Source organism: Lepisma saccharinum, chromosome 25, assembly GCF_977018435.1.
Source record: "Lepisma saccharinum chromosome 25, izLepSacc3.1, whole genome shotgun sequence".
Lineage (NCBI taxonomy): Eukaryota > Metazoa > Arthropoda > Insecta > Zygentoma > Lepismatidae > Lepisma > Lepisma saccharinum.
The window spans coordinates 55,206,376-55,232,803 of NC_139253.1; the positions used below are offsets into that span (position 1 = coordinate 55,206,376).

Sequence of the window (26,428 nt, forward strand, 5' to 3'; positions counted from 1 at the left end):
CAGCCCACTGTGCTTCCTTTTCAGGACACTGCTCCTCCAGTTATGTGATTGCAGTAGTAAGGAAAGAGAAGCCATGTACAATATAGAGTTCATCTTGCAATTCCTGTTTAAGTGCAAGTTTTTTGGCTTTTTCTACAGCTGAGGAATCACTAGGCAAAGCATCTAAAAATTTCGATATTGTATGGAAATGATTACAAATAAACACTGCAGCTTTTAATAATGTACCCCATCTAGTGGAAGTTTTGTAATTTCTACGTACTTCTGTATTCAAGGAGCCTTTTTCAGTATTTTCTTAATTCTAGAAACAAATTCGTTCACATATGTATATTCATCTTTACGAGCTTCACAAACTCGATGCAAAGCATGAACAATGCAGGTCACAGGTTTTAAATTAGGATACATATTCTTCAGATTAGAAAATGCAGCTAACATGCAAGATGCTTGGTCTGTAAGAACTAACCAAACTCTACCATATTTTACACCCTCCGGCCACAATACAAAACATGCATCATTAAAACTTTGCATTACACTTGCATTATCTGTTTTGCCAACAAAATAAGTTTTTAAAAGCCTGGGTTTCACTTGATGTCCATTGAGAGGTGCTACTAAAATGTTCAAAACATACCTGTTTTGCCTATCTGTGGTTTCATCTAGTATGAAATAGACTGGATGGTCAGCTACTACTTGCCTGATCTGCGAGATTTTAGCTTCATAAAGAGGTTGAAGGTAAGATTTACTTAAGGTGCTCTCATCTGGAACTGACTTCCCAGTATATTTTTTGCAAATATGATTTCATGACAGGATTGTTAAGTTTCAAAAGAGGTATACCACATGCTATAAATGTCCTTGCTGTCTCACTGAAAAATTCATTTGTATTTCTGGAACTTGAAGATGCAAGCGCCTCTCCAATGAATTGCTGTCGCTTCCCACCTTTACCATCTCATAGTTCTTTATTCCTAACGTGCTTTCCACTTTGTACATGCTGCACAACCCGAGTGCGTTGGTGTTTGTCATCAACAGCAATAGAAATATCACACACATCACACCTCAGAACAGATCCATCACTCTGAATGCCGTCATCGCTAAACTGTTTAACAATGTCCTGCAGTTTCCCAACATTTACTTTATGTTTTAGCATGGTGAATAAGCAAATCCGATGCATCGATCAGTCGATCACAGACTGCAGTTAGCTTGCTCGTTGAGACGGGAGAAGGAAATGAAAACAAAACAGCTTTCCTACAACAATTCGTAAACAATACAGCATAGGATAAAAAGAGCACAACTAGCAATTGTAACGGGTCATTGTTGGCACTGTTTGAAGTCCGCGTGCTTACTACATTAACGTCCAAGAACTGAAGAAAGCCGATTCATTGTTGTGCGGTAAACAAGAATCGCATACCAAGAAGCTGCGCCTCGAATGTGGGTGGGATTAAACAGCACGCGAGTGGTATTAAAAAAAATGATAAAGATGCAAAAAGGGCGAAAAGGTGCAAAAGGTTCTGAGATTGTGAAAAAGGTGCAACCGAAACACCATGAGTAGAGTTCAATACGTGCTCATTTTGGGGATGAGTCACTTTTTTTACCCATTTTCACACAAAAAAATTTAAGGTGCAGCACCTAAAATTCCTAGCTCTGCTAATGACGAAAGTGTTACCACATTTCAAAATTATAAGCTTTGTTCAACTATATTGCATCAATCAATGCAAACATTATCTAAAAAAAAAAAAATAACTATACTTTCTCTCTTTCATTTCTTGGATATATATTCTTCATATTTCTGTTGAAAGTCCATTTCAAGGATGATTTGAGGAAAATAGCCTTTAAAAAAACACTATGACTTGTACTATATTCATTACTTTTAGCATTATGAGCTCTGCTAAGCCTTTTCTTTCCAAGTTTTCCAAAAAATGTTGGCAATTGTAGAACCCACATTTGACTGTTTTTTTTGGTCGATTTTTTCGAGGTGGATTTTTCTGAAAAAACCTGCATGTGGAAAACTGGGTTGGGCCCACCCGGGCCAACCCTGAATCAATATCTTCTGCTTCTTTGGCAAAATAAAACAAAATAACTGCATCTGAAGAACTTCAGAGTCTTTGTGAATGTCTAAATTTCATGAGACTTGAATTAAAGGGTGCTCTAATTTTTCTCCCAGAGCCATTATGTAAAGGTGACATGTACGCAACATTTGCATCTCTTGGTGACCTACACATGTGGGACATGTGGGATATGTGAAAGTCTTAATTCACCTTAATTAGGCTAACCAATTCTCCTGGATGCAGTGGTACTGTTGCAGACACTGATGGCCCTGGATAATATGTCAAAACAGCATGCATTTCATACAGAAAACCAAGTAACTACCTGGAGCATCTAGCTGCAGAGTTAGAAACAACATCCATGCTGACTTTTAGGATGTCCTTTTCTTTATAATTCTAGATAAAATTTACACATACAACACTTATTTTTAAATAGCTTATGGTAAGGTAAAGGTAAAGTGTTCCCCTGTGCATAGCACCACGCCATGAAGGCGTATAGGGGGTGTGGGGGTAACGCCCCACACTTTCTTGATCCGGTCGTGAGTGGGGGTGATGTGATTAGCATCACGCCCCTGACCGCCTTTACCCCCCAGGGTTTCCCCCAGGTACCCATGTTATTCTATGCTGGGTGGGCGCCGGGGCCGCTTCCACCGTTAGAAAAGTTCCTAGCTTATGGTACATAGAGGACATACTGTAACTTTTCAGTAAGTTATAATTTTACAAAATATTTTTGAAAAAAATCATGTATCTAACTGTGAAATAAAATGTATTCTTATCAAGGGAAGTAGCCAGAATTTATTTTCGGGAGGGGCCTAACCTTCGATAAAAAACAGTGTGTTGGAAAATTGTCAGGCCACGGTGGCTCAGTCGGTAACGCGTCTGACTAGCATGCTAAAGGTCCCGTGTTCGATCCCCGGCCGGTTCAAATCTGGGAACTTTTCTAACGATGGAAGCGGCCCCGGTGCCCACCCAGCGTCGAATAACATGGGTACCTGGGGGAAACCCTGGGGGGTTAAGGCAGTCAGGGGCGTGATGCAGATCACATCACCCCCACTCACGACCGGATCAAGGAAGTGTGGGGCGTTACCCCCACACCCCCTATACGCCTTCAGGCGTGGTGCTATGCACAGGGGAGCACTTTACTTTTTTACTTTTACTTTGTTGGAAAATTGTTAGGGTGAAAACATGCTTAAATAAAAACTTGCAATGAAACCTGACACTAATATCAATTATGAGTAGTGATTACAGTTTTCGTAAAATATTATTTTGGTCAGAATGCAGAATGTTAATGAATACATTCAACGTGCAATTTGTGACAAATGCTAAAAATCATGTAAAATACTAAGTTAAATTATTGTGTGACTTAGTAGGTAAAGGGTAAGTTCCTTTCCCATGCATATAGCACCATACATGAAGGCACATTTAGAGAATGTAGGGTTAGACCCCCACATATTATCGATTTGAGGCTGGGTCAGCCCCAGAGTTGCTTTATGTAGGGACAAGTCCAGACAATTTTCAACCTTAGATCACCCACCCTGGGAATCAAACCTGGGTCTCCCGTGTGGTACTCAGATGTCCCACCGACTAGACCACCATGGCTTATTGTGTGACTTTGTATGTTTGATTTTTCTTTTCCAATTTTAGTATGAGGTTGTGCTGAAAAGTAATGCCTCCTACTTTCTTGTGACGGTGTAAAGACATTTTGAATTTTGAGCAACCATGCATTGTACTCTTCAGACTTTCCCCCTTCTCCATTCCAAGTTTCAAACTTCTATCACCAGGGGTTGCTGAACTAGAGCGAGGAAAATGGCAGCATGTAACCATACTATGTCGGTGCACCTGAAACTGCATGTGGTGACCGAGTTTCTAACTGCAGAAAATGGGTCCCCCAATTGACATTCATCAAAGAATGAAGGCTTTTTATGGCAATGAATGTGCAACGTCAGTACTGTATGATGTTGGGCTGTTCACGCTCACAATGAAAACCCCTGTCGAGGAACTCTCAACTCTCAAGAAGTTCTTTATCACACACACGTTGAGAGGTATACTTTTCAGCATGGCCTCGTATGTTTGAAAATATGCATTTAGATTGTTGTTTTACTCATGTTAAACAAGAACAATGATGAAAGTGTTTCAAGGTTATTGCAATTGTGAAGAGAACATAGTGAGTGGTTTCAAGTACATTTCTTTGCGCATCACAAAAAACAATGGACTAATCAATATAAAATATAAGTTAGTGCCAATTTTGTTATTCAGTATTCCAAAATCTATAAAAAATGGCTACTTTGTTATCTACAAATTTGTATAGCAGTGTGTAAATTGGCAAAATTTTGGACCGGGCCAAGTCCATACCAAGCTACCCCAGTGCTCTTACCTCTGGTTCCATATTGTCTTCACTCACTGGTTGCTTAGCAACTCGTTCAACCCATTCCTGAATAGCATCAGTTATGTGTGGAACAACTGCAATTAAAAATTAAATGGTAGAACAATCACATAAAAAATACTGTTTATTGATATCTGCACCCTGCTAAAGTAACTGAAAAGTAGAAAGCACTGCTGCTTTGTTTAAAAAATATATATATTATTGAAACAAATAGTTAGCCTGATGATATCTTTGTGAGAAAAACAAACTTTTTTTAAAAAAAAATAGTTTTTACTTCTTTTTTTTGCAATTAGACTGAACTTCAAGAAAGCACAATTACAAAAGTTGTGTGTCTGACCTCATGGTTCACAGAGCACACTGGATACTATTATTTCAAAGTGAAAAATTCAAATGCACATTGATAACTGTGAAGGAAATGTTTGCTAATATTGCTGGTGTTAATGACTATTACGTAACAGGATTACATCATTCAGTGACAAATAACACACTGGTTACTAAAACAGTTGCTACATATTCACACACAAACACATACCTTGTACGGTTTTCCCTAAATAATCTCCTTTTCGTTCCTTGTTTATCACTGACTGATAGATCTTTCCCGTGGTAATGTTGTTGTCTCGATGTAAAGTTACATCCAAAAATCTTTCATAATTTCCTAAATCTAGGTCAACTTCTCCTCCGTCATCAAGGACAAACACTTCACCTGAAAGGGAAAATTAAATGTGCATAGGGGTGCATCCAAGCAAAAGAGGATAGCACGTAAACTATATTGTCAAAAAAATATAATAGTGTTACATTTTTAATAACAGTAAAATGAGGATATCTCTTTCTAAATATTAATAATCATCAAATGTTAAATATCTGACACACAACGGAACTAAAAATATAACTCTGCCAAATACAGACTGTTAAAATGGTTCATTGTTTTACCATTAATGTCTTATACTCATATTTCTTGAAGTTTCTGAAGACCATTCTGCTGATAATAGAAATATTGAACAAAGAGAAAAAAAATATACCATTTTTGCTATTCTCAGTATATTATCTAATACAGTGAGATGGACATTTACAAAGAACTTTATGAAGATTAAATATATTGTAGCAGCATGATCAAGATCAGCATGTATTTGTGATGCGAATTTATCCAAATGTCTTCTTTTCATTCACTGCCATTGCTATCTGGCAAATAAGTGATGAAAATGAAAAAAATGTACATGGACTTGATTCTTCTTTTGTACTGAAACAATTGTACAAGGACATTAGTAGTTACTACTGAATTCTGGGTACGGATGGATGACAAAGTTTTCCCTTTTCAGAAAGGGAGTCGGGTTGATTTTAGACAACAGTTGAATAGGAGAGTATCTCCTCCCATTATGTTTAGAGAACCCTTGATTCTCCATTTACAAGAGATGTTATTCCATTCATTGATTTGGTTCTTTTTACTTTGCTTTTGACTAATCGCGAGAATGAATAAAGTGACACAAAGAACACCCATGCCCAGGCCAGGATTCAAAGACAGAACACCTGGCTTTCTTTGATTCTTGTTATTTAGTGCTGCTTTTCTACCAGTTTTGGATAATCAAGACGATGAGGATGAGTGATGATATGATAAAATTGATGAAGGGCAGTCACAGAGTCTGATCGAGAAGGTTCAACTTCTAAATACTTGACAGACCTCATTCTAATCTAGTGGTGACATCTGTTTTCCAAAATACGTCATTTTATCGTGAATGCAACAAAATATTGCCATTAACAACTATGTGTAGTGTGTTAAGTGTGAAACGAAACTGTGTTTTACACATGTCTAAAAAAACATGTTTTAAACATTTGTAAGAAAAACAGGAGCTGCTTAATAAGTAGAGGCACATATTTTTGGTTAATAAAAAAAGCGAAATTTCGGTACAAAAACTGTGCCAATTTCAAGTTCAAAAGGTGTAAATAATTTTAAAAAAATTTCGGTGTTATAGCAGTGAAAAAAAACGGATCAAAAGCATTATATAAAATGACATTTTGGTTTTTAAAATTGTGAACATAATCCAAAATTTGATTTAAAAACTGCACTTATTACAAAATAAACATAACCCGTCTAATAGCACATTTATGTAGTTACCAGAGTATTAACTTTATTCCTGTATAAAGGAGTCCAGTCTTGCTTCTCAAATATTTACAGCAGAATTAATCAATTTTCCATGATTTGCATAACTCATGGGATAACTCATCTTCTGGCATTGTCTTGATGAAGAATGATCCGACGGCGTTTGTTTGTTTTCCGTATTTGACCGAAGACCTCTGGCAAACAAATTGTTGTGTACCATTCAGAGTTGACCGTTCTACGTTCCTCTAAAGGCACAGTTGCCACATGACCAGTTTTCCCGAAAAAACAGGCGACCATTTGTTTCGATGTGCTTCGCGCGCGAACAACTTTTGTTGGATTGGGTTCATCTAGAAACACCCATTCAGTCGACTGCTGTTTACGTTCCGGCTCATATGCATATATCCATGATTCGTCACCTGTTACAATCTTATATACGTCTTTTGAAGCACCACGATTGTATTTATTGAGCATTTGTTTGCACCAATTGACTCGAGCGTCTTTTTGAGTTTTTGTCAAATTGTGTGGGATCCAACGAGAACATACCTTTCTCACAGCTAAATGATCATGTAATATTTTATATATGCTGGTGGAACTAATGCCTATGGTTGCCTCAATCTCACAGTATATCACATGACGATCTTGCAGTATTAGGTTTCGCACAGCATCAATGTTTTCTTGAACAACAACTGATTTTGGACGACCTTCGCGAATCTCGTCGGTGAGCGAATGGCAGCCACGATTAATTCGTTATACCAGCGTTTCACAGTGGCAAAGGATAGGGCTTCATCGCCAAATGTGGAAGTAAGTTGATCGATGCACTCCTGTCTTGATAATCCACGTCGAAAATCGTAAAAAATCATCGCACGAAAATGTTCACGAGTTAATTGCATTTTATTGTTGTCGCGCAATCTCCAAGGCAACATAAACAACACAAATGAAGCTATTGACAAAACATTTGAAGTACGTTATGGTCAATAATGCCAGACGATTCCGTGCAAACGTCAAATCGCACCTAACTTCAATCAGTGTTGCCAAGGCTCAAAATATAAATAGTGGCCCTCGTACTATCGCATATAAACGAACATGTTTGCAGCTTTTGCATCTTTGACATCCATTGCATTATGCAACGACATACTGCAACGGATGTAAGTTTGTTTTTATATTGTTTTATATATTTTTCATACTTTTATAGTTAATATTGAAGTAAATACTGCTGCATGATGTTTCATTTATAAAATAGTACTGTGTAAATAATATAATAAATATTGCAGTTTTTTACAATGTTACACTTAAGCAATTTACAAATTCCACTTACATAAAATTCAAGTTACAATAAGGTTTACGGAACGCATTACTTATGTAACTCGGGTGTTACAAGTTTCTCTAGATCATTCTATCTTAAATAAAATAAAGCAAAACACTGTATTTGTTTGTATACAATTGAAACATTAATTCTACACAGTGCAAAAAATTAAATGTAAAGAAAAAAGATGTTTCATTTTGGAAAATATGAGACATTCAATGCTGATACAAAATTAGGCCCTTTTTAACTTTTCAACTCTGAAAGTCTAGGGTTGGGCGATTTCAAGTGGGAATATTTCAAACAATGTCTCAGCATGGAGATGCTCCCAAGAGAGGAGAGGGGGGAGGGGAGATGACCAGCATGGTGTTAACCCATATATGCCACCTGGGTTGAAAACAACCCATAATGTACCGGTATTTCATTTTATGACTGTCCCATTGCACGATAACTCATTTGAATTGCAATACACACAAAGAATAAAGGGTTGTTATGTTTGGTGTCACAACAATCAAGTTTCGCCTCTTTTCTGACGTGTAACAGTTTCTCTCTAGACAGTAAAACATCTTGGCATATGCTGTGCAGTGTTGACCCAAAACGTGAATCATAAAGACATGTTCAAAATATAAGTCCTTATTTTGTTTGTGTAATAGTTAAAATGTTAAACAATGACATACTAATGATGCAAGGCTTATATTTATATATTTTGTTTATTTTTTTGTCACAAATTATGCTTTTTGACCCGGAGGGGGGGGGGGGGCAAATCTGCTAGCAGTACTGCAATAGGAAATTCAATACAGAGATTTAGTGAAAGATCTAGGAACAATATTTCTTTCATTCTTCTTGGGTTATTCAAACTTTTCCTGTTCCATAAGTGAATCATGATAATTATAATGATGGAAGATGACTGTAATAATATATAAATACACTGGTTGACAATTGCTAGAGAACAAACACATTTTTAGCCATAACTTTTGAGAACGTGGCTTCTTGGCTGTGTAGTGGCATAAATATATCAGTAGAGGGCACTAGTGAGAAATTGCATCCAAGAGAAGACCACCATAAGGGATGGTATTCTTCACAAAAATATGCTGCAAAAAAAAAGATAAGGGCATATATGGGTTAATCACATCACCTTCACAAATGGCCTACATTGTGAATGTGTGACCCTACGTCCACATCACACCCATATAATGCCTTCACAGCATGTTGCCATTTTTATGGGTAGCTTTATCCAGAGGTGTTCATTTCAAATCAACCTCCCTCATCATCATAACTTGACCTTGTCCTCACCGTCACAGGTCTTCCAGAGGGTTGGTGTGAGGATAAGGTTTGCCCTCACGAGAGTCACCTTCTGGATGGTGAACACCCCTCCAATGTGTCTGGGTGTTCCAGAAAAATATACATAATATTTTGTGCCCAATGTGTCCATTTGCCATGATGCCCTTGGTTCAGCCAAATATGGTTCATTGTCCTCTGGTGAAGATTTTATTTTATTTTACTTTAGATATGTATCTCATCTACAAGGTTTGCCCTCACTCTTACTCCCACAACTCACCCTTGTGACTCAATCTCGCAAGTCTTTCAGAGGTGAAGGTGAGGTCTGCCCTCCAGTAGGTGAACACCTCTAGCTTTACTTGTAAGTGTGAGCATGTATGTGCGCATATGTTTGGAGACACAAATACCCACACACATTAAAAAGAAAATCCATTTCATACCATGCAATTCTAATGTCTATAACGCAGGCCTCTAGCCACAAACACAACAATTCACATACATAAATATATTAGATTATCTATTCCAATGGAAAATATGTGAACTTTCACCAACATGCATACTCAAATGAAACTAAAAAAAACTCACCATGTTCATAAGGAGAAAATGTTCCAGCATCTATGTTAATATAAGGGTCTATCTTGATGGATGTTACATGTATTCCACAACACTTCAGAATGGTTCCAAATGAGCTAGCAATCACGCCTTTCCCAACTCCACTAATTACTCCACCAGTCACTAAAATATACTTCATCTTGTGTAGTACACGTCAGCCTTTTCCACACCAGCTCTCGAGACTTTGAACCTGAAATATAAAAATATCAATTGCATTTATTTTCATATGTTCATTACATACATTTTATGAATATACTTTCAAGTTCTCCCCTACAAGTAAGGTTCTACCAAGAAAATAAAAAAAACCACAGCAAACTCATAAGCTAAAGTGGACAGTCGTTTGTTTCCTCCTATCACTTATGTTTGAGTACCCTGTGATGCCATATTTATAAGTTCCCTCCCTTAATTAATTCTCAAAAAAATCACGAGTTTTAAATGTTATGCGTCCGTTTTCATTGTGTTTAGTTTTCCTCTTCATGGTGCTACAAACAATTGGCACTGAATAAAGTTGGCACATTGTGTCTTGCACATTTTGGCGATGCCAAGCAGCTGATTGCATCATCAATCCTCCCTTTGCCCCCTTACAGTTACAATATTCGACGACAGCAACAAAGGGAGTTCAAAGAGCTTGAGCATAATTGAGCTGTAAGAATTGGGGATGGAATTTAGTAAATGAGGAGACCATATCTGGTTTCCTAGTCAATCTATTCAAAGGAAATTCAACTAGGGTAACTATTTGGTAGGATGTGTAGGAGTGTAGTACTGTCACAATTATGGCTGGCCAGAGTAGTTTAGGTGCCCTAAAGAATGTTCCGGAATTCGAATTTTCACTTTGTAAAGCTTCCAACCCTGCAGTGGCTTCAGCAAGTTTGCACATAATAATCTAAAATCATTCAAGGGCTCATGCAGGTCTCCACATCGTATCAGAACATGCAACTCAGTAAGCAGAAAAAACACTGCCAGTGAGTATAGAGTACTGAAAAAGTGCCTTTGAGATTTTTCAAAATTAGGTTAAAAGAAATCCCTACTTTCTAGAGGCCATAGTTCCAACACCACGAGCACTTGACTTGAAAAAAAATGCACAACCTCGTTCCACTGTTACTCATTCAAATACGGCACGGGAATTGAAAATCTATTTTCCCAATGGTGGGGCCAAAAATTCTATCTCGAAAATTTCACTTTTCATGAACTTGAGAAATCCTCTGAGACTAAGGTCTACCAAACTTCGGTATGTCAAACTACTCAAGGTGGAAGAGGGGGGAAAGGGGCACAAGGAGTAGATTCTTTGTTCTTTTAATTTATTTTCGAAATCAGCAATTTTCAGAGACCAGATCTGCCATACTGGATGCCATTTGTAAAATCTGTTAAGTGCAAGACGAAGTGTTATAAGAAGCACACCTCCCCCCCCCAATACTGAAAGTGACCATTTTGCACCTGCGTTACATCTCCAATGAAGGTGGCATCCAAAAAGATGGCTACCTAAGAAAGCCCTTCCCCCTAAATATCTAAGTTAATAGAAATGCATAAAAAGGACAACACGAACCGCATTACCCCTGAAAAGCTAACACGTCATCTGGGAGACTGCGCAAGTGGTGCCATTTTCTTGTCTCACCCCCTTCCACTTAAATCTTCTGTTCCCCACACCATCTAACTTCATTTGGGTCCGAGAGAATGATGGGGGGAAGTATCGCTGTCCATTTACAAGCATTCCTTCAGTGTGTTTTTAATTTTGCATCGTCTGGCGCACGGAACATTAGTCTCTATGTACACCAAGACTTCACAACGACAACTTTGCAATGCAAAAAACTAATGCACTTGCTCAAGAAGAACAAGGAAGGAAAATTTGTGCATTCTGCCCTTAAGGAAGAGGAAAAAGACCAGATTCTTCTGCTGCCATTACTCCAAATCCATTTGTGGTGAACATCAGTCAGTGTCGTTTTGCGTGCACACTAGACTTATAAAATATGTTTCGGAAACTTTATGCTGTGTTCTAATTCTGAAGAAATCAATAGTCCAGCAGATGAATGGTTAGGTTTAATGTTTGGCACAGGATACGTTAGCTTTCTAAAGTTGACACTGAGAAGCAAATTCACAGAAAGGTGAACAAAACTTTCAGACATTTCATACTAAAATGAAGATTAGTGTGGATCATTATAAAATATATGCAGTAAGGAGAAATAGCCATGTGCACAGTCTACAGACAGAAACTATATATTTTGACAGGAACAAATAGTAGAGCACGGAATTTGCTAGTCATCAGCAGTATTAATGTGCACTGTTAACATCCATATGGGAACTGAGGAGATAAGGTCAGTAAAGGGTTATCGGTGTGTTCTTCAGTTCCAGTCAAGTCAGCCCAGTTTTTACTTTTCTTCAAATTCCCTGAGAAATCCAGGATTTCCAGGTGTGTGGGAACCCTGCAGTAATTTATTTTGCTTGATGTGTGTATGCCTACCTAATGGCGTAGTGTTAATGCCATTGTCTTGTAATCAAGGGTTACCAGGTTTGATCCATGGTGGGGACCCACTTGCAAAATTTTAAAACTGTAGGTCAAGTTCTAATTAAGTTAAAAAAGTAAAAAATTAAAGTGTTCCCCTGTGCATAGCACCACGCCATGAAGGCGTATAGGGGGTGTGGGGGTAACGCCCCACACTTTCTTGATCCGGTCGTGAGTGGGGGTGATGTGATCAGCATCACGCCCCTGACCGCCTTTACCCCCCAGGGTTTCCCCCAGGTACCCATGTTATTCGACGCTGGGTGGGTGCCGGGGCCGCTTCCACCGTTAGAAAAGTTCCCGGATTTGAACCGGCCGGGGATCGAACCCGGGACCTTTAGCATGGTAGTCAGACGCATGGTCTGGAACACATTTTTAAATGTAAGTCCAGTCCCAAATAGCCTATCTGAGCGTAAAGTGGACTTCTAGAGAATGTAGAGAGAGTGAGAGATTGTATGTCAGTATATGTGTGTGTGTGAGGGGAGGGAGGGGAGAGAAACAAACTTTTTTCTGACAGAGCAATTTTTTTTAAGGCTTCTTTTTGCAATTTATATCTACCTCAGTTTTAGGGGGCACCAAGTACCAGGCAGTCGAGTCATGTAGCCACAATGGGATTATTCTGTACTTGAGTAGAGAAGATTTTAAAACATAGGCGTAACTTGGCAAGGGCAAGGGGGGCATTTGCCCCCCTGCAAAAAAAATCAGGTTTATTAAAATTTACAAGTAATAAATAGTGATATTTGTGATTTCGCAAATGTCACAGTCATTAGCAAATAATCTTGGATGCTAATTTTATTGGATAGAAAACTTTTTGAATCTTTTCCTCCGAACTTAAGCCCCAGGTTTGATTCTAACCCCTCAAAATTAGGCCCAAGTTATGCACATGTTTTAAAACATTGAATATAATTTTCAATTTTAGAAATAGTTCAAGAAACAACAGTATCAGTGGGAGTATAAAATATGTAGCACAATTTTACGAGGAACGTCCCGTAAGTTTAGTCATTTTTTTCAGAGAAGCTTTATTACAAAGAGAAGAATAAAATGTCATAACAAAATACAATCTTTTGGCTATTCTTCCACATAGTCGGCACCCACTTTGATACATTTCTTATACTGTGAAATCAATTTCAAGAAACCCTCCAGGTAAAAATCGATGCCCAGCGATTTAAGGAAGTTCTTCACAGCTTGTTGCACCTCTTGGTTGCTTCCGAAGTGACGTCCCGATAGTGCTGACTTCAATGGAGGTAAAAGGTGGAAGTCTCATGGGGCAAGATCAGGGCTGTAGGCTGGGTGATTCAGGGGCAAGATCAGGGCTGTAGGCCAGGTGATTCAATCTCTCCCATCCCAGACGACGAATGTGTTCTGCAGCGACCCTTGCTGTGTGGGGTTTTGTATTGTTGTCCAAGAACAAAACCTCTTGACACAAGCACCCTTCTCTCATTGCATTGAATGGCAGACTAATTAAACGTTAAACAAGCAATCGAGCATGCAGCAGGCAAGATTTCAATCTTATTTGATAGACTCACATTCTTGTTTGAAATCTTGCACGTCGAAAGTTGGCTAGATGTTGGTTGTAGTCAGTGGTGGCCGCTCATAAGGACAATACGGATGCCGCACTGCCGTATGAACAGAGAACAGACACTACATTAAGATCTATGTATACATTTTCTGCATTGCAAATATTTCATTCGTCACAGATTGTTGGGTAGTTGGTTTTGTATTCCTCTTATCCCACGATAGTTGTGAAGTTTGCAGGCCACCTTACTTATTTTGTAATAGTAGAAAGCAAGATCAAAATTACGTTATGGATTTGCAGTGTTCAGGAAGTTATATTTCTCGCTCAACAAATAGTAATGATACGCATTCCATGTGACAGGAGGTGCATGTTTGAATTTCGCCACAACTGCTTTTCTTGGTGTCTCAGAAAATTACATTACAAAGTGAAAAATCATGGGACATGGACTTGAAACTTTTATATGTGGTTTTGTTCATTCCTTCTTTACTTTTTCTAAAAAAACTTCAAAATATATACTTTTTTAATGACTAAAGTAACATTTATAAGAGGCACATTCAGGACACTCAAACTAGCAGTTACAGAACAAGATTTTTTCCATTAAGGCTTTTACACATTCTATATACGTAATATTATTTGGCCAGTAATACATTTTAATGATTATTTTCTTCATCCTTATCTTTCCTATCATCTAAAGTACCATAAAAATGAGAATGTTCCTTCATTTTGTGACGAGCTTATTTCAATCGCATTGCACATTAGTGTTGCCATCTTGAATGGAATACTGTTGCCATATTCAGAAACTGCAAAATTTAAGCTTTACAATGATATACATAACATGATAGGGTTCCGAAAACATGAAAAATCAATTCAAATATCACAAAATCATGGAATGACCCTGTATGGTTTTATGTTGGTTGTCCAAATTATTTCATGCATAATACACACCAGATTTTTGGGGCAAAAATTTTGGAAAAAGTGTGCATTATACATGAGTAAATACAGTATAATAACTTTTTAAATAGCTACGTGATTTCTATGGTGAAAAACAAGTCTTTAAAATGCAGGAAAAACAATGTGTTCTTAATTTTACTGATCATATTTGGTGCTGCAGTCAAAGGGCAATTCAAATAGTTTTTTGCTTTCAGACCAAGGCTTAAAGACTGAATTGTGAGACCATTCTCGAGGGATATTTCCTTCAAATACGGTCTTGCACTTTTGAACATGGCTTTAGTGCCTTACAAGTGTCCATTTCCTTCATTTCTGGAGACTATTTTAGATTTTTCTAGTGCCATTGCACACATTTCCTGTTAATGAAACATTGTCACCTTGTAATCAAGGGGTCCCGGGTTTGATACCTGGTGGAGGTACATTGCACAGTGGTTCAGATCTCACTTTAAACTGTAGGTCCAATCCTGATTAGTGTTCCTGTTCATAAAGTGGACTTAAACTCAACCAACCTGTTAATTACTAACACTATTGCGATTTATATCATACAGATGCCCACAAAATGTGGTACCAGATCTCTAGCTCAATTAGGTCAGCTTTAAATGTAATTGTTACTTACTTTTTTTGGTAAATCTAGTTGCAAAGGTAATTTAACCCAAAACCTAGGATTGTTTATTGTTTTTTATTTCCACAATGACAAAAATAAGATCACCAAACTTTCTCAAAACTGGATATAGTGAACACCATTTGTTTGGGGGGAAAAAAGTGTCAAATGACCTATCTAGTAAATTTGTATAGGCCATGTACGATAGGTGCAAGACTGTACCTGAAGTGAACATCCTCCGAGAATGGTCTTGGAGTGGGGTCTTTTTTAAGTCGTGGACTGGAAGTGAAAGACTCTCTAATTACACTTCGAGTGCAGCGTCCAATAAGATCAGTAGATAAAACTCAGGACATGTTTTCCATGCATTGATACTTGTTTTTCACCATAGAAACCTTATGGCTTTTTCAAATGTTCTTATACATACTTTTCCAGACATTATATGAACTTCAACCAACAACTTGCTGGCCTATAACATATATTTTACATGTGGTGCTGGCTTTCTACCTCTGTGATTTCAAAGAAATGAACAAGTACAGAAGTCACGTGATCAAGCCTGCAACTATCTGTGTCCAAGCTGTGGTCTTGATTCCTTGTGTACTTAGAGCTTTTGAACTGCACTAGGTGACGTCACTTCCATCAAGACTGTACTTCAAGACTATTCTTTGTACCTTTCCGACACAGCCTCAATGTAGAACATGAGTTCCGTTGTGTGAAAGATCATACCATGGAATTCAAGCTAATTTATCTTTAACACAAATTCTAAACTCTTGATGGGACCAAAAATTAATTATCCTAGATACACTGCGTATCTTCCTCGTTCAAAGCGTCCAAATTTAGAGGAAAGCAGGATGTTGGAGCAACTCCATAGTTACAAAGTAGAAAATTTTGCATCATTTATAAATATTGTGAAATCCAAAATATCCTGAAATTTTGCGAAAATCAAAATTTTTGAATGAAAGCAGGAAATAAGTTGGGAAAAACAACAAAAAAAAAGGAATAAATGCACGCTCACCTCAAATAACCTCCCTCCCTACCATTTCCATTTTTGTCTTTCAACAACTTTTGATTGATTGACTGAGTTCGTGTTTTAAGTCCACTTTATGCACAGTAAGGCTAATCGGGACCTATAGTTTAAAGTGGGATCCAAACCACTTGTTCCTTCACCGAGTATCGAACCCAGGACCCCTTGATTACAAGGCTCAACAACTTTTGAAACAAAGTTAAACATTATGAAATATTATCATCTTATGGCATATGTGTGTGTTATGCATGTGTTTATAAAATGCCTTTGCTTTTGTAGTTCTTGATTTATTGAATAGGGAATTTATTGGGAAGCAAGTTGCTTTTGGTTGGGTGATTCTCCAAAAATTGAACAATAACATATCCGAGTATTACAGCATTACATAGAAAGTTTGTAGAAGGTTTGACCCATAGCTATTCCCATGTATACACTATGTTTTTACAGCAACAAATTATAAAGACCCTAGAAGTCATTCCCCTGGCCTGTCCGGATTCATTTCGAATCACTATATTTATTTAAAAGTTCATTATTGACATTTCACAAGTTCCAGTATCATTATAATGCAATTGTACATGCTTCAATTTATTCAATTCACATGACTAGGCAAGCATATCACTTCGAAGTGTGTCCCAAGGTTTCCACATCACTCTCCCGGCTCAGGAAATTTTTGAATTCCTGCAGGGAAAGAAAGAGAATTTTTAGTCTGTTTTTCCTCCAGTTTATTGGAACAATAGTGTGTTGTGCAAGTGCTATTTCCCCAGATATTCTTTTCTTCAAATTTTAGAAATTTTAATTCAGGCATGTAACATTTGCTGCAGTCACTTTCCTGGTCAACATATCTAGGATAGAAACTAACATTTTTTTAATATTTTTTTTTAGGTAATTATGATAATGACAGTCAGAGATCTCAACTGACAAAAATTTCTAACCTTAACTTTTACTCTGGACCTGTCACTTTTCTGATATTTTCTGTACAAGCAGTGTGGCCTAATACCCAGGAGAATGATGTTTATAACACATGGAATGTCACTCACCTGGGACCATTCCCCATTATCCTAATGGCTAAAAATTCATATGCCTAGGTCCAACCAATTTGGAGCATGAAGTGAGGTACATTTATTCCCCTTGATTATGACTTCACATATCACGTAAAGCAAGTGTGATTATTTTTTCTTTTTTAAAAAAGAACTTGAACTTGTTGAAACCTACAATATGAATTTATGATGATAAGATTGTATATATTATTTTTTAATTATGTATTCAATTCTGTAATTTTGTATGACCAATTTTGACATACCTGGTTGTCAAATCGTGTTCATTAGTTAATAAATATGTAAAAAGTGCTCCCCTGTGCTTAGCACCATGCCAAGAAGGCGTATAGGGGGTGTGGGGGTAATGCCCCACACTTTCTTGATCCGGTCGTGAGTGGGGGTGATGTGATCAGCATCACACCCCTGACCGCCTTTACCCCCCAGGTACCCATACCATTCGATGCTGGGTGGGTGCCGGGGCCGCTTCCAACGTTAGAAAAGTTCCCGGATTTGAACTGGCTGGGGATCAAACCCGGGACCTTTAGCATGGTAGTCAGACGCGTTACCGACTGAGCCACAGCTTTAAAATTCATTGAACCTGCTTTGATAATGTTGCTATCTGAAAATCACCAAATTATGTTATGTTTCAATTTATATTAAAGGTAGTTCCCCATGCATATAGCACTGTGCCATAAAGGCACATTTAGGGGATGTGAAATTTTGTAATTTCTAATTCTTCTAAGCCTTCCTCATTATTAAATGTTGATATTTGTGCTGTTGCCGTCGACGATTAATTATTCATGTACTATTATTAAATGAAAAATATATTTCACAATTCGCGAAGGCAAAGCCAAACTTCTGTAGGCTGATTACGTACCTAAATCACCCGAATATTAGCATAAATGGAAACAAAGCAAAACTTTTTTTCACAAAACTTCACAACTGTTACATTAAATTCTTGACTGATATCTCCATTACCATAGCAACTACAATGTTGCCAAACACATTAACGTAATACAACTTATCATAAAGAGAAAACAAACTTTAACAGTAACATTTCAAATTAAAAATAGTTAATAATTTTAATTGTACATTTACAAACGAGCATAAGAAGTAAAATAAATTTTTGCTGTAAGATAGGACAGTCACATATTTCACCTGCTGCTTGCAAGAACCATGACTGCAAACTTATTTTCGAAGCATTAATGCTTGTATCCTACGTCTCTTTCTATATATAAAGCAAACAAACAACTTAATCCAAGCACACATGATTGAGATATTGGTATTGTGAATTAGCTGCTTGTTTGATGTGAAGATGGCAACACATGGTGTTTGCTTGGCACCAAAATCCCTAACATATCTTAAACCTGCTTCTCAAGACTAAATATTCTATATCTGTGTCTGCAATGTGGTGCAGTCGCATTGTTGTGAAGGGAGTTGATTTAAAAACAGTGTTGTATCAGGGCCAAGCTCTCTCATGGCTGTATTACAGTTATTTTGGCAAAATCACATTTCCCTACTGGCCGCTGCAGGGAGAAGGGATTCTAATCAGGGTTGGCATTTGGCCTGGGGTTTCTTCGAAAGAACACAACCCAGGTGGTTTTTTTTCCAGATAGAACCAGAGCAAAACTGGGTTTTATTGTTTTTTTTTAGGTTATGTTTATAAATATATATATTTAAAAAATGAAATACATTTTCCCCTGATAGTAATATATTATTTGGTCTAAGAATTAATTCGTGCACCTGGACAAGAAATGGCGTAACGAGCGTATCATCCCACAGTTCTGTGTATCCACATCGTTCGTAGTATAGGGCAGTTGATTGACGCGTCAACAACAGCATTTTGTAGTCAACTGAACATGGCGCAGTTCGTGCCAGATAAAGTGTTTTTGCGGGGTGTTCTGCTTCATTACTTTAACATGCAGAAAGTGCTAACGAAAGTCATCGTATTTTGGTGGAAGTGTATGGTGACCATGCACTAGCTGAGCGAACGTGTCAGAAGTGGTTTGCACGGTTTAGAAGTGGTGATTTCGGCCTGGAAGACCAAGAGCGACCTGGACAGCCAAAAAAATTTGAAGACGAAGAATTGAGAGCATTGCTCGATCAGGATTCGTGTCAAACACAGGAAGAACTTGCAGAAGCATTAGGCGTTGATCAAACAACAGTTTCCAAATGCCTCAAAGCCATGGGAATGATTCAAAAGATGTCACATTGGGTTCCACATGAATTGAAAGACAGAGACGTTGAAAGACAAAAAACCATTTGCGAAGTGCTGCTTCAAAGACAGAAAAGAAAGGGGTTTTTGCATCGCATTGTTACTGGCGATGAGAAGTGGATCCATTACGAGAACCCGGAACGAAAAAAGGCCTGGGTGAAGCCAGGTGAACCAGGTCCATCACAACAGAAACGAGATATTCACTGTGCAAAGGTTATGCTGTGCATATGGTGGGATATGAAAGGTGTGATGTACAATGAGCTGCTGCAACCGGGTGAAACTATTAATGGAGAACGTTATCGACGACAATTAATGCGTTTGAAGCAAGCTCTGGCCAGGAAACGACCAGAATGGGAGAACAGACATGATAAACTTATTTTTCAACATGATAACGCTCGCCCACATGTCGCAAAACCGGTCAAAACCTATTTACAAAATGTCGGATGGGAAGTTTTACCCCACCCTCCGTATTCACCAGACGTTGCTCTTTCGGACTACTACTTGTTCGATTGCATGAATAACGATTTGATTGGACAGCGGTTCACTTCTTCAGAAGATATCGAAAAATGGGTCTCTGACTGGATCGCTTCAAAGGATGAGGACTTCTTTCCCCACGGAATCCGTAACTTGCCTGACAGATGGGCAAAAGTGGTGGCTCGCGATGGACAATATTTTTCTTAAGGTATTTATGTATTTTGTGTCTGAACTACAGCTTCAATGTGTGCGTAACAACCGCACGAATTAATTCCTAGACCAAATAGAATATTCAATTTCTATTAATATTAATTATAATTTATAAGGAGCAAATTAAAAATACAGAGAATGTTTCCAATTTCATTAATTTTTGTATAGTAACTAAATTCGGCCTTCTAACCACGTCTCGAAATAGGGAAAAAAGCCAATATAAGATCAGATTTTTTTTCCAAAAACCTGTATCGCATTGTTTTACGAACAAAATGTTAACTAAGCTTGCCTAACCTAACCTTACCAGAAATTGTTTATGGGGCTTTCCGTGAATGGTTTGTGGAGCTACCCGTGCATGGTTCGTGGCAACATATATATACATAAGTGTACAATTTTTTCACATGACCCCCGCATTTTAACAATAGATTCGTGATTAGAAGACCCAAGTTAGTAGAGCTCAACACATATATTTCTGCCAAGCGATGAGCCGATGCACAGCTGTTACGTACAAGAAAATTAGAGAATTCAGGTCTATCTAACGTTGAGTTTTAAACGTCATGCATTATACCAGGAGTCTAATTGTGAGTCTAACATCTGGAAGATGTTTTGTGTGATGTGGAAATGTTTCATAGTGGAAATTCTTGTTCTCTTTTTAAAATTAATTCTCCGACGGATAATAGCGTTTGGAGTGTACACCTTCGTACATCATCACTAGAGCCCAGAAGTTTGGCAAAATGCCTCTTTTTATCTACTGCATATATTGATAAAAAATTTCCGGATGTACGTTTTTTATGTTGTTTCGAATGTTTTAGAAGCCTCTTCATTTTGCCTATTTGGGACCCCACTGCCTATTTTTAATTATAATGCCTTTTTTTGCCTTTTTCAATGAAATTTGACCATTTTTTTAAAAAAAAATGTTGGCATTCATTTTTCTTCCGTTTATTATGTGAAAAATTTTCTCCTTATTTAAGTAATATTGAACTTACGCATGTTTCAACATTGCTGAAGGAGAAAAGTGTGAGAAAATAGTATTTCATGATGAGTTCGGATATTGCCTCTCGGTTAACATTTCCTTGTGCATGATTGACTGCTGAAGTGGAGAGGTTGATTTCGAACACAAAGAAGATATTTCTGAAATCTCCCTCTCGAACCTGAAAATTTCAGGAAGTTGGGCCTGAGCTTAGTTTACCTCCGCAACCAGTCTTAACGAGATGGGGAACCTGGATATCAGCAGCTATATATTATGCTAACAACCTTGAAAAAATCAGTGAGATGATCGATGCTCTTCCAGAAAATGAAGCGGCTTCAATTCGTGAAGTGTCGGCTTCAATTCGTGAAGTGAAAAAACTCTGTGCTATTCAGAACTGAAGAATGAACTGTCGTTTATTTTTGCACATTATGGTGCATTGTGAGAGACAATTAGAAAGCTAGAAAAAAGAGGTGAGACTTATAGTATCCATGAAAATCTTCGAGAAATCTATGCAGCAGATGATGGAAGTGCCAGGAGAAAAGGGGTCAGCTGTTGTGGAAAAATGCAAACGGGTAGTGTGTGCAAATGAGGACTTGAAACAATTGAAAACAATTTGTGATATTCTAAAAGGTGAAAATGCTGTTAACAAAATGAGTCCAGCTACATTAGCTTGTTTTATGTATGCTCTAATAACTTCTGTCGAAGTAGAAAGATCATTTTCTATTATGAAAAACATTCTCTCTCTGACAGACGACTATCAATGAATTGAGTTGTTGATTTGGTGTTTTAAGTCCACTTTATGCACAGTAAGGCTAATCGGGACTGGACCTACAGTTTAAAGTGGGATCCGAACCACTTGTGCCTCCACCGGGTATCGAACCCGGGACCCCTTGATTGCAAGGCAACGACGCTACCACTGCGCTATCGGGGAGGCCTCGACTATCAATGAATGTTGACAACTTAAAAAAAAAACACCTTGTAGTTATGTGTAATCAAGACGGAGAAAATTGAAATGTTCTTCCCAATGTAGATTTTAACATGTTGCCAGAAATTATATATAAAAGTAAGCGACTTCCAAATGTGCCTTTTTTCGGTTTATTTTGCCTTTTTTTTCATTTTTAGTGCCTATTTTCCACATTATAAATGCCTTTTCGCCTGCCTATTTTAACGAAAATAAATGCCTGAACTTCCGGGCTCTAATGATCACACATCATGATTGTGTTTTGTTCATGTTCATTGGGTATCCAGTGTTTCGAACTGTCTGTGTTTGCAACAAAAGTTAGAAACAAGATGTGTTGTGGATGCGTTGTGAAATTCGTACCGGGTGTGGAAGATCCAGTGGATTTTTTAATTTCATTGAACACCGGATCGTGAAGAATGGAAAGGAATGTCGAAAATGTGGCAGTGAATGTAAGCTACTTGTTAGAAGGAATGGGCTGTAGGTATATGCCTAATATGACGTGTCGTGGATGCGTGGTGAAATGCAGGTAAGTCTTCCGTATCCTGGAAACGGATTTTTTCAAATTTAAAAGTTTGGGGCTCATTTGTGGGCAGGTGACTCCGGCCAATTTCTAACATGCCTTTAACAGGGACTCTATAGAGAAACCCAGGTAGCCAGAGCAGAGATGGGGCCGTGGTAGCGGTAGGTCAATTACCCCAGGGGGGAGCCCGGAATCGGTGGGAAATTTGGACTTAAAAATTTCAAACAAAAATAAATTTTTTGTTTAAATTTCCCACCGATTCCGGGACGGATAGACCCAAAAAACATTCACGGATAGCGCAAAAAAAATCACAATTTTCTTCGTAAAACAATGCGAAAAAGTTTTTAAAAAAATTAGATCACATGAGCTTTGTTCACAGGTATTTCTTGGGTTCCGAAGGTTGAAACACTGCATAACGAATGAAAATCGACAAAACACAAGCACGACGTGCAATTATGTAGGAAGGTGTATGCGCCATATTGTGTCTCAGGCAAGCGTAAAGACTACAAGAAAGAAGTACTCGTAATGTGAAAAATTGCAATTATTTTGATCAAAAAAACTACAATACATCTTAGAGAATGTTTTGCAAAGCTGATACGTAAAATTTGACAAAACGAAGAAGTTATAGCAGTCCGGGGAATAGTAGATTTTTGGTAAAACTGTCAAAGCCGGGAATCGACTGTAACTCGTTTATTCTGTAATTGTTGACATTCGTACTTACTTATTCTGCATTGCGAAAGATTGTTTAACAAGGGATTTTGCTTTTTTTTAATGAAATTAGTATCTATTGTCAACATATCGAGTAATTATTGTTCGTTCTTTTCTCGCTTCCTGAACATGCAAAATGGTTGGCAAATCTTGACTAGCATTGTGTTTCAACCTTCTTAACAGAAAAATTCCCGCATAGCCCCAAAAACCATTCACGATAGCCCCACGCACCATCACGGTAAGGTTAGGTTGCTTTAAGTTGGGCATATATAGTGAGAAAACTGTGTGTTTAGAAACTCTTGCCGAGGATTACATCATCAGATGCTCGCAATATCCGGTTCAAGTACATTGATGGAAATGCAAGCAACAGCTTTCGTGCATCGGACGGACATTATTATAGAAAAATACATGAATTAGTGACCAAATACATTGAAAAATGCGAGAAAACACTTCTACGACCTTCCAAAATTACACAGAAACTCAATTCCGTAAGTACTTTCTGCTGTAAATTTGAAGAAATCCTTGGGCCGTAACCTAATTTTACATTTTTGTTTGGTTTGATTTGGTGTTTTAAATCTACTTTGGGTAATTATTCGATATCGCCCAAACACCTCTCACTCGTTTATTTCGTTAATTCTAGCATTGATACTTACCCATTCTGCATTGCGGAAGATTCTTTAAGATGAAGTTATGCCTTTTTCCATAAAATAGTGTCAACTTTTCATATTACGTCGTGCTTGTTGTTTTGTCGATTTGGAGTGGGTATGAAGTGTTTCAACCTTCTTCACCGAAAAATACCTACTTTCGTGTTCATTATGTCATCACAAACCATTGACGGATAGCCCCAAAAACCATTCACGATAGCTCCATGAATCCTTGACGGATAGCCCCACGAACCATTGACAAATAGCCCCAAAAACCATTCACGAAAGCTCCACGGACCATTTCCGGCAAGGTTAGGTTAGGTTAGGTAAGCATAGTTAAAAAAAAAAGAAAAAAATTCTCGTAACAAAAAGGTACATTTGGAAACACTGGCGAGACCACATGACTTTCGACGCTTGCGCCATCTGTAGGTACATAATGGAAACAACGGCATAATGTTGTCGCTTTACAGAAAATGCAAGTTCCTTACATAAAAAGTGATTATTTCTTGTTCTGCAGCATTCTATGGTGAAGTTTTCAGTTTCCGCAAAAGAAAATACCTCGAAGAACTTCGACAATGCTACAGAAACTGATTTCAGCAAGTAGTTTCTCCTGTAAATCTGAAGAAATCCGTTCGGCCGATATCGCATATTTACCCTACTTTGTGCACAGTAAGGCTAATCGGGACTGGAACTACAGTTTAAAGTGGGATCCGAACCACTATGTGCCTCAACTGGGTATTGAATGAGGGACCCCTAGATTACAAGCCAACAACGCTAATAATTTTGTTTGGGTAACACTTTACTATACCGGAGATGGATTTCTTCAAATTTACAGGAGAAAGTACTTACGCAAATCATTTTCTGTAGCGTTGTTGATGTTTGGTAATGTAGTTTTGATCCATTTTCATGCGAAAGCATGTGGTTTTCTATGAAAATCTCTTTCCGATTCGCTATTGCTGCTGCCGCCATTTGCATTCTGCATGAGAGCCCAATGTTCCATGTGTTTGATGACGTAAACGCCGAAGTCAGTGTTTCAACCCACGCCGTCTTTTCGCTATTAGATGACGTGTCGTTGTCCGTATATGCTAAATTGAACGAAAGGAGTGCTAATGGAACCTAACCTAACAGGCCTAACCTAACCTAGTAGGCATACCTCGTTCCCGTGATGGTTCGTGGGGCTATCGTGAATTTTTGGGCTAACGTCGATGGTTTTTGGGGCTACCCATGGATGGTTTTTGGGACTAACGTCAATGGTTTAATAATTTCTCCTTATGTCAAAAATTGAACTTTTTTCGTGAAAAAAAATTCGTGAAGGGTTATCAATTTTTTTAAAATTTAGGTATTTTTCGGTGAACAAGGTTGCAACACTGCATGCACACTCCAAATCGACAAAACACTGGCACAACGCGCGATAAACGGGTAAGCTATCGCCATATTGTGTGGAAATAAGGAAGAACAGTAAGTACTCGTTAATGTAAGAAATAGACATTATTTTCGTTAGAAATTCATTATTTCACCTAAATAAATGTTCCGCAATGCAGAATAATACGTTAGCAATGTAAAAAAGTGCGAAATAAATCATTGACAGGTATCTCTGGTATAGTAAAGTAGTACCTTCACGTTTCATAAGACATTGAAATATATGGACTAAAAAAATTATCGTAATTTTCAAAGGAGTGCACTAAGTTACCGGTCTCCTTACTCATTTGCAGCAGTTAACCAAGCCAGCCGGCTTGTACAGATGCAACTCCAAAAAATATTAAATTTGCTCACGGATGGATAATACATATACTTCAACAGTTTCATCATATGGTACCTTAATACGTTTCCTTCATTAGTTGTATCAATACAATACACCGCTACATGTGAAAGATAATGGCATGTGTAACTGTCATTAGTCACTTATTTCAATTATATGAATACTAATATTTTGACTTACGTGCTTCAAATATAAATTTATGACGTTTCCTACTAGTTATAATAAATATAGGCCCATAAACAATTCACAGTATATGAAATTTACGACAAGATGTTTTTTTCACATGAATTTAGGTAAACGCGCGTTACGTCGAAAAGATATCACAGATCACATATCCCACAGATTAGATATCTACCCTAAGGGAACCACAGATTACATACGAACAGAACGGTAAAAGCACAGATTGGTAAAACTGCCGCGATTAAAATTAGGCCGAGTCTGCTGCCATGCACGTGTCAGCAGTAAGAATAAGCGTCAAATTTGCTCCTGCCACGTAATTCGTCTGCTAAAACGATGTTACAAGTCTTATGAACAGATCAAGATGAGAGAAATGCAAGTTTATGATTAGTGGGAATCAGAGGCGTGGCGTGCATGTAGCCGCTGTTACCGCAGGTAACACCAAAATATAAAGAATTGAAGAACCCGTCTTAAAATA

At 37.9% G+C, this 26,428-nt stretch overlaps 1 protein-coding gene across 3 annotated transcripts in view; it reads right to left on the reverse strand.

Moving 5' to 3' along the window:
* Positions 1-26,127, reverse strand: part of Ctps (CTP synthase) — a 126,966-nt gene extending 100,839 nt beyond the window's left edge. Inside the window, exons 1-4 of one of the 3 annotated variants that reach the window (XM_083111339.1) lie at positions 25,958-26,126; positions 9,675-9,891; positions 4,949-5,119; positions 4,408-4,493 (exon numbers count right to left, since the gene is read on the reverse strand). In XM_083111339.1, the coding sequence (XP_082967465.1) occupies positions 4,408-4,493; positions 4,949-5,119; positions 9,675-9,840 (423 nt within the window). In that variant the 5' untranslated portion in view covers positions 9,841-9,891; positions 25,958-26,126. Of the gene's footprint in view, positions 1-4,407; positions 4,494-4,948; positions 5,120-9,674; positions 9,892-25,953 lie in introns of all 3 variants that reach the window. The other 2 variants (XM_083111338.1, XM_083111340.1) reach the window with 2 other exon arrangements.
* Between the last annotated feature and the right edge of the window lie 301 nt (positions 26,128-26,428).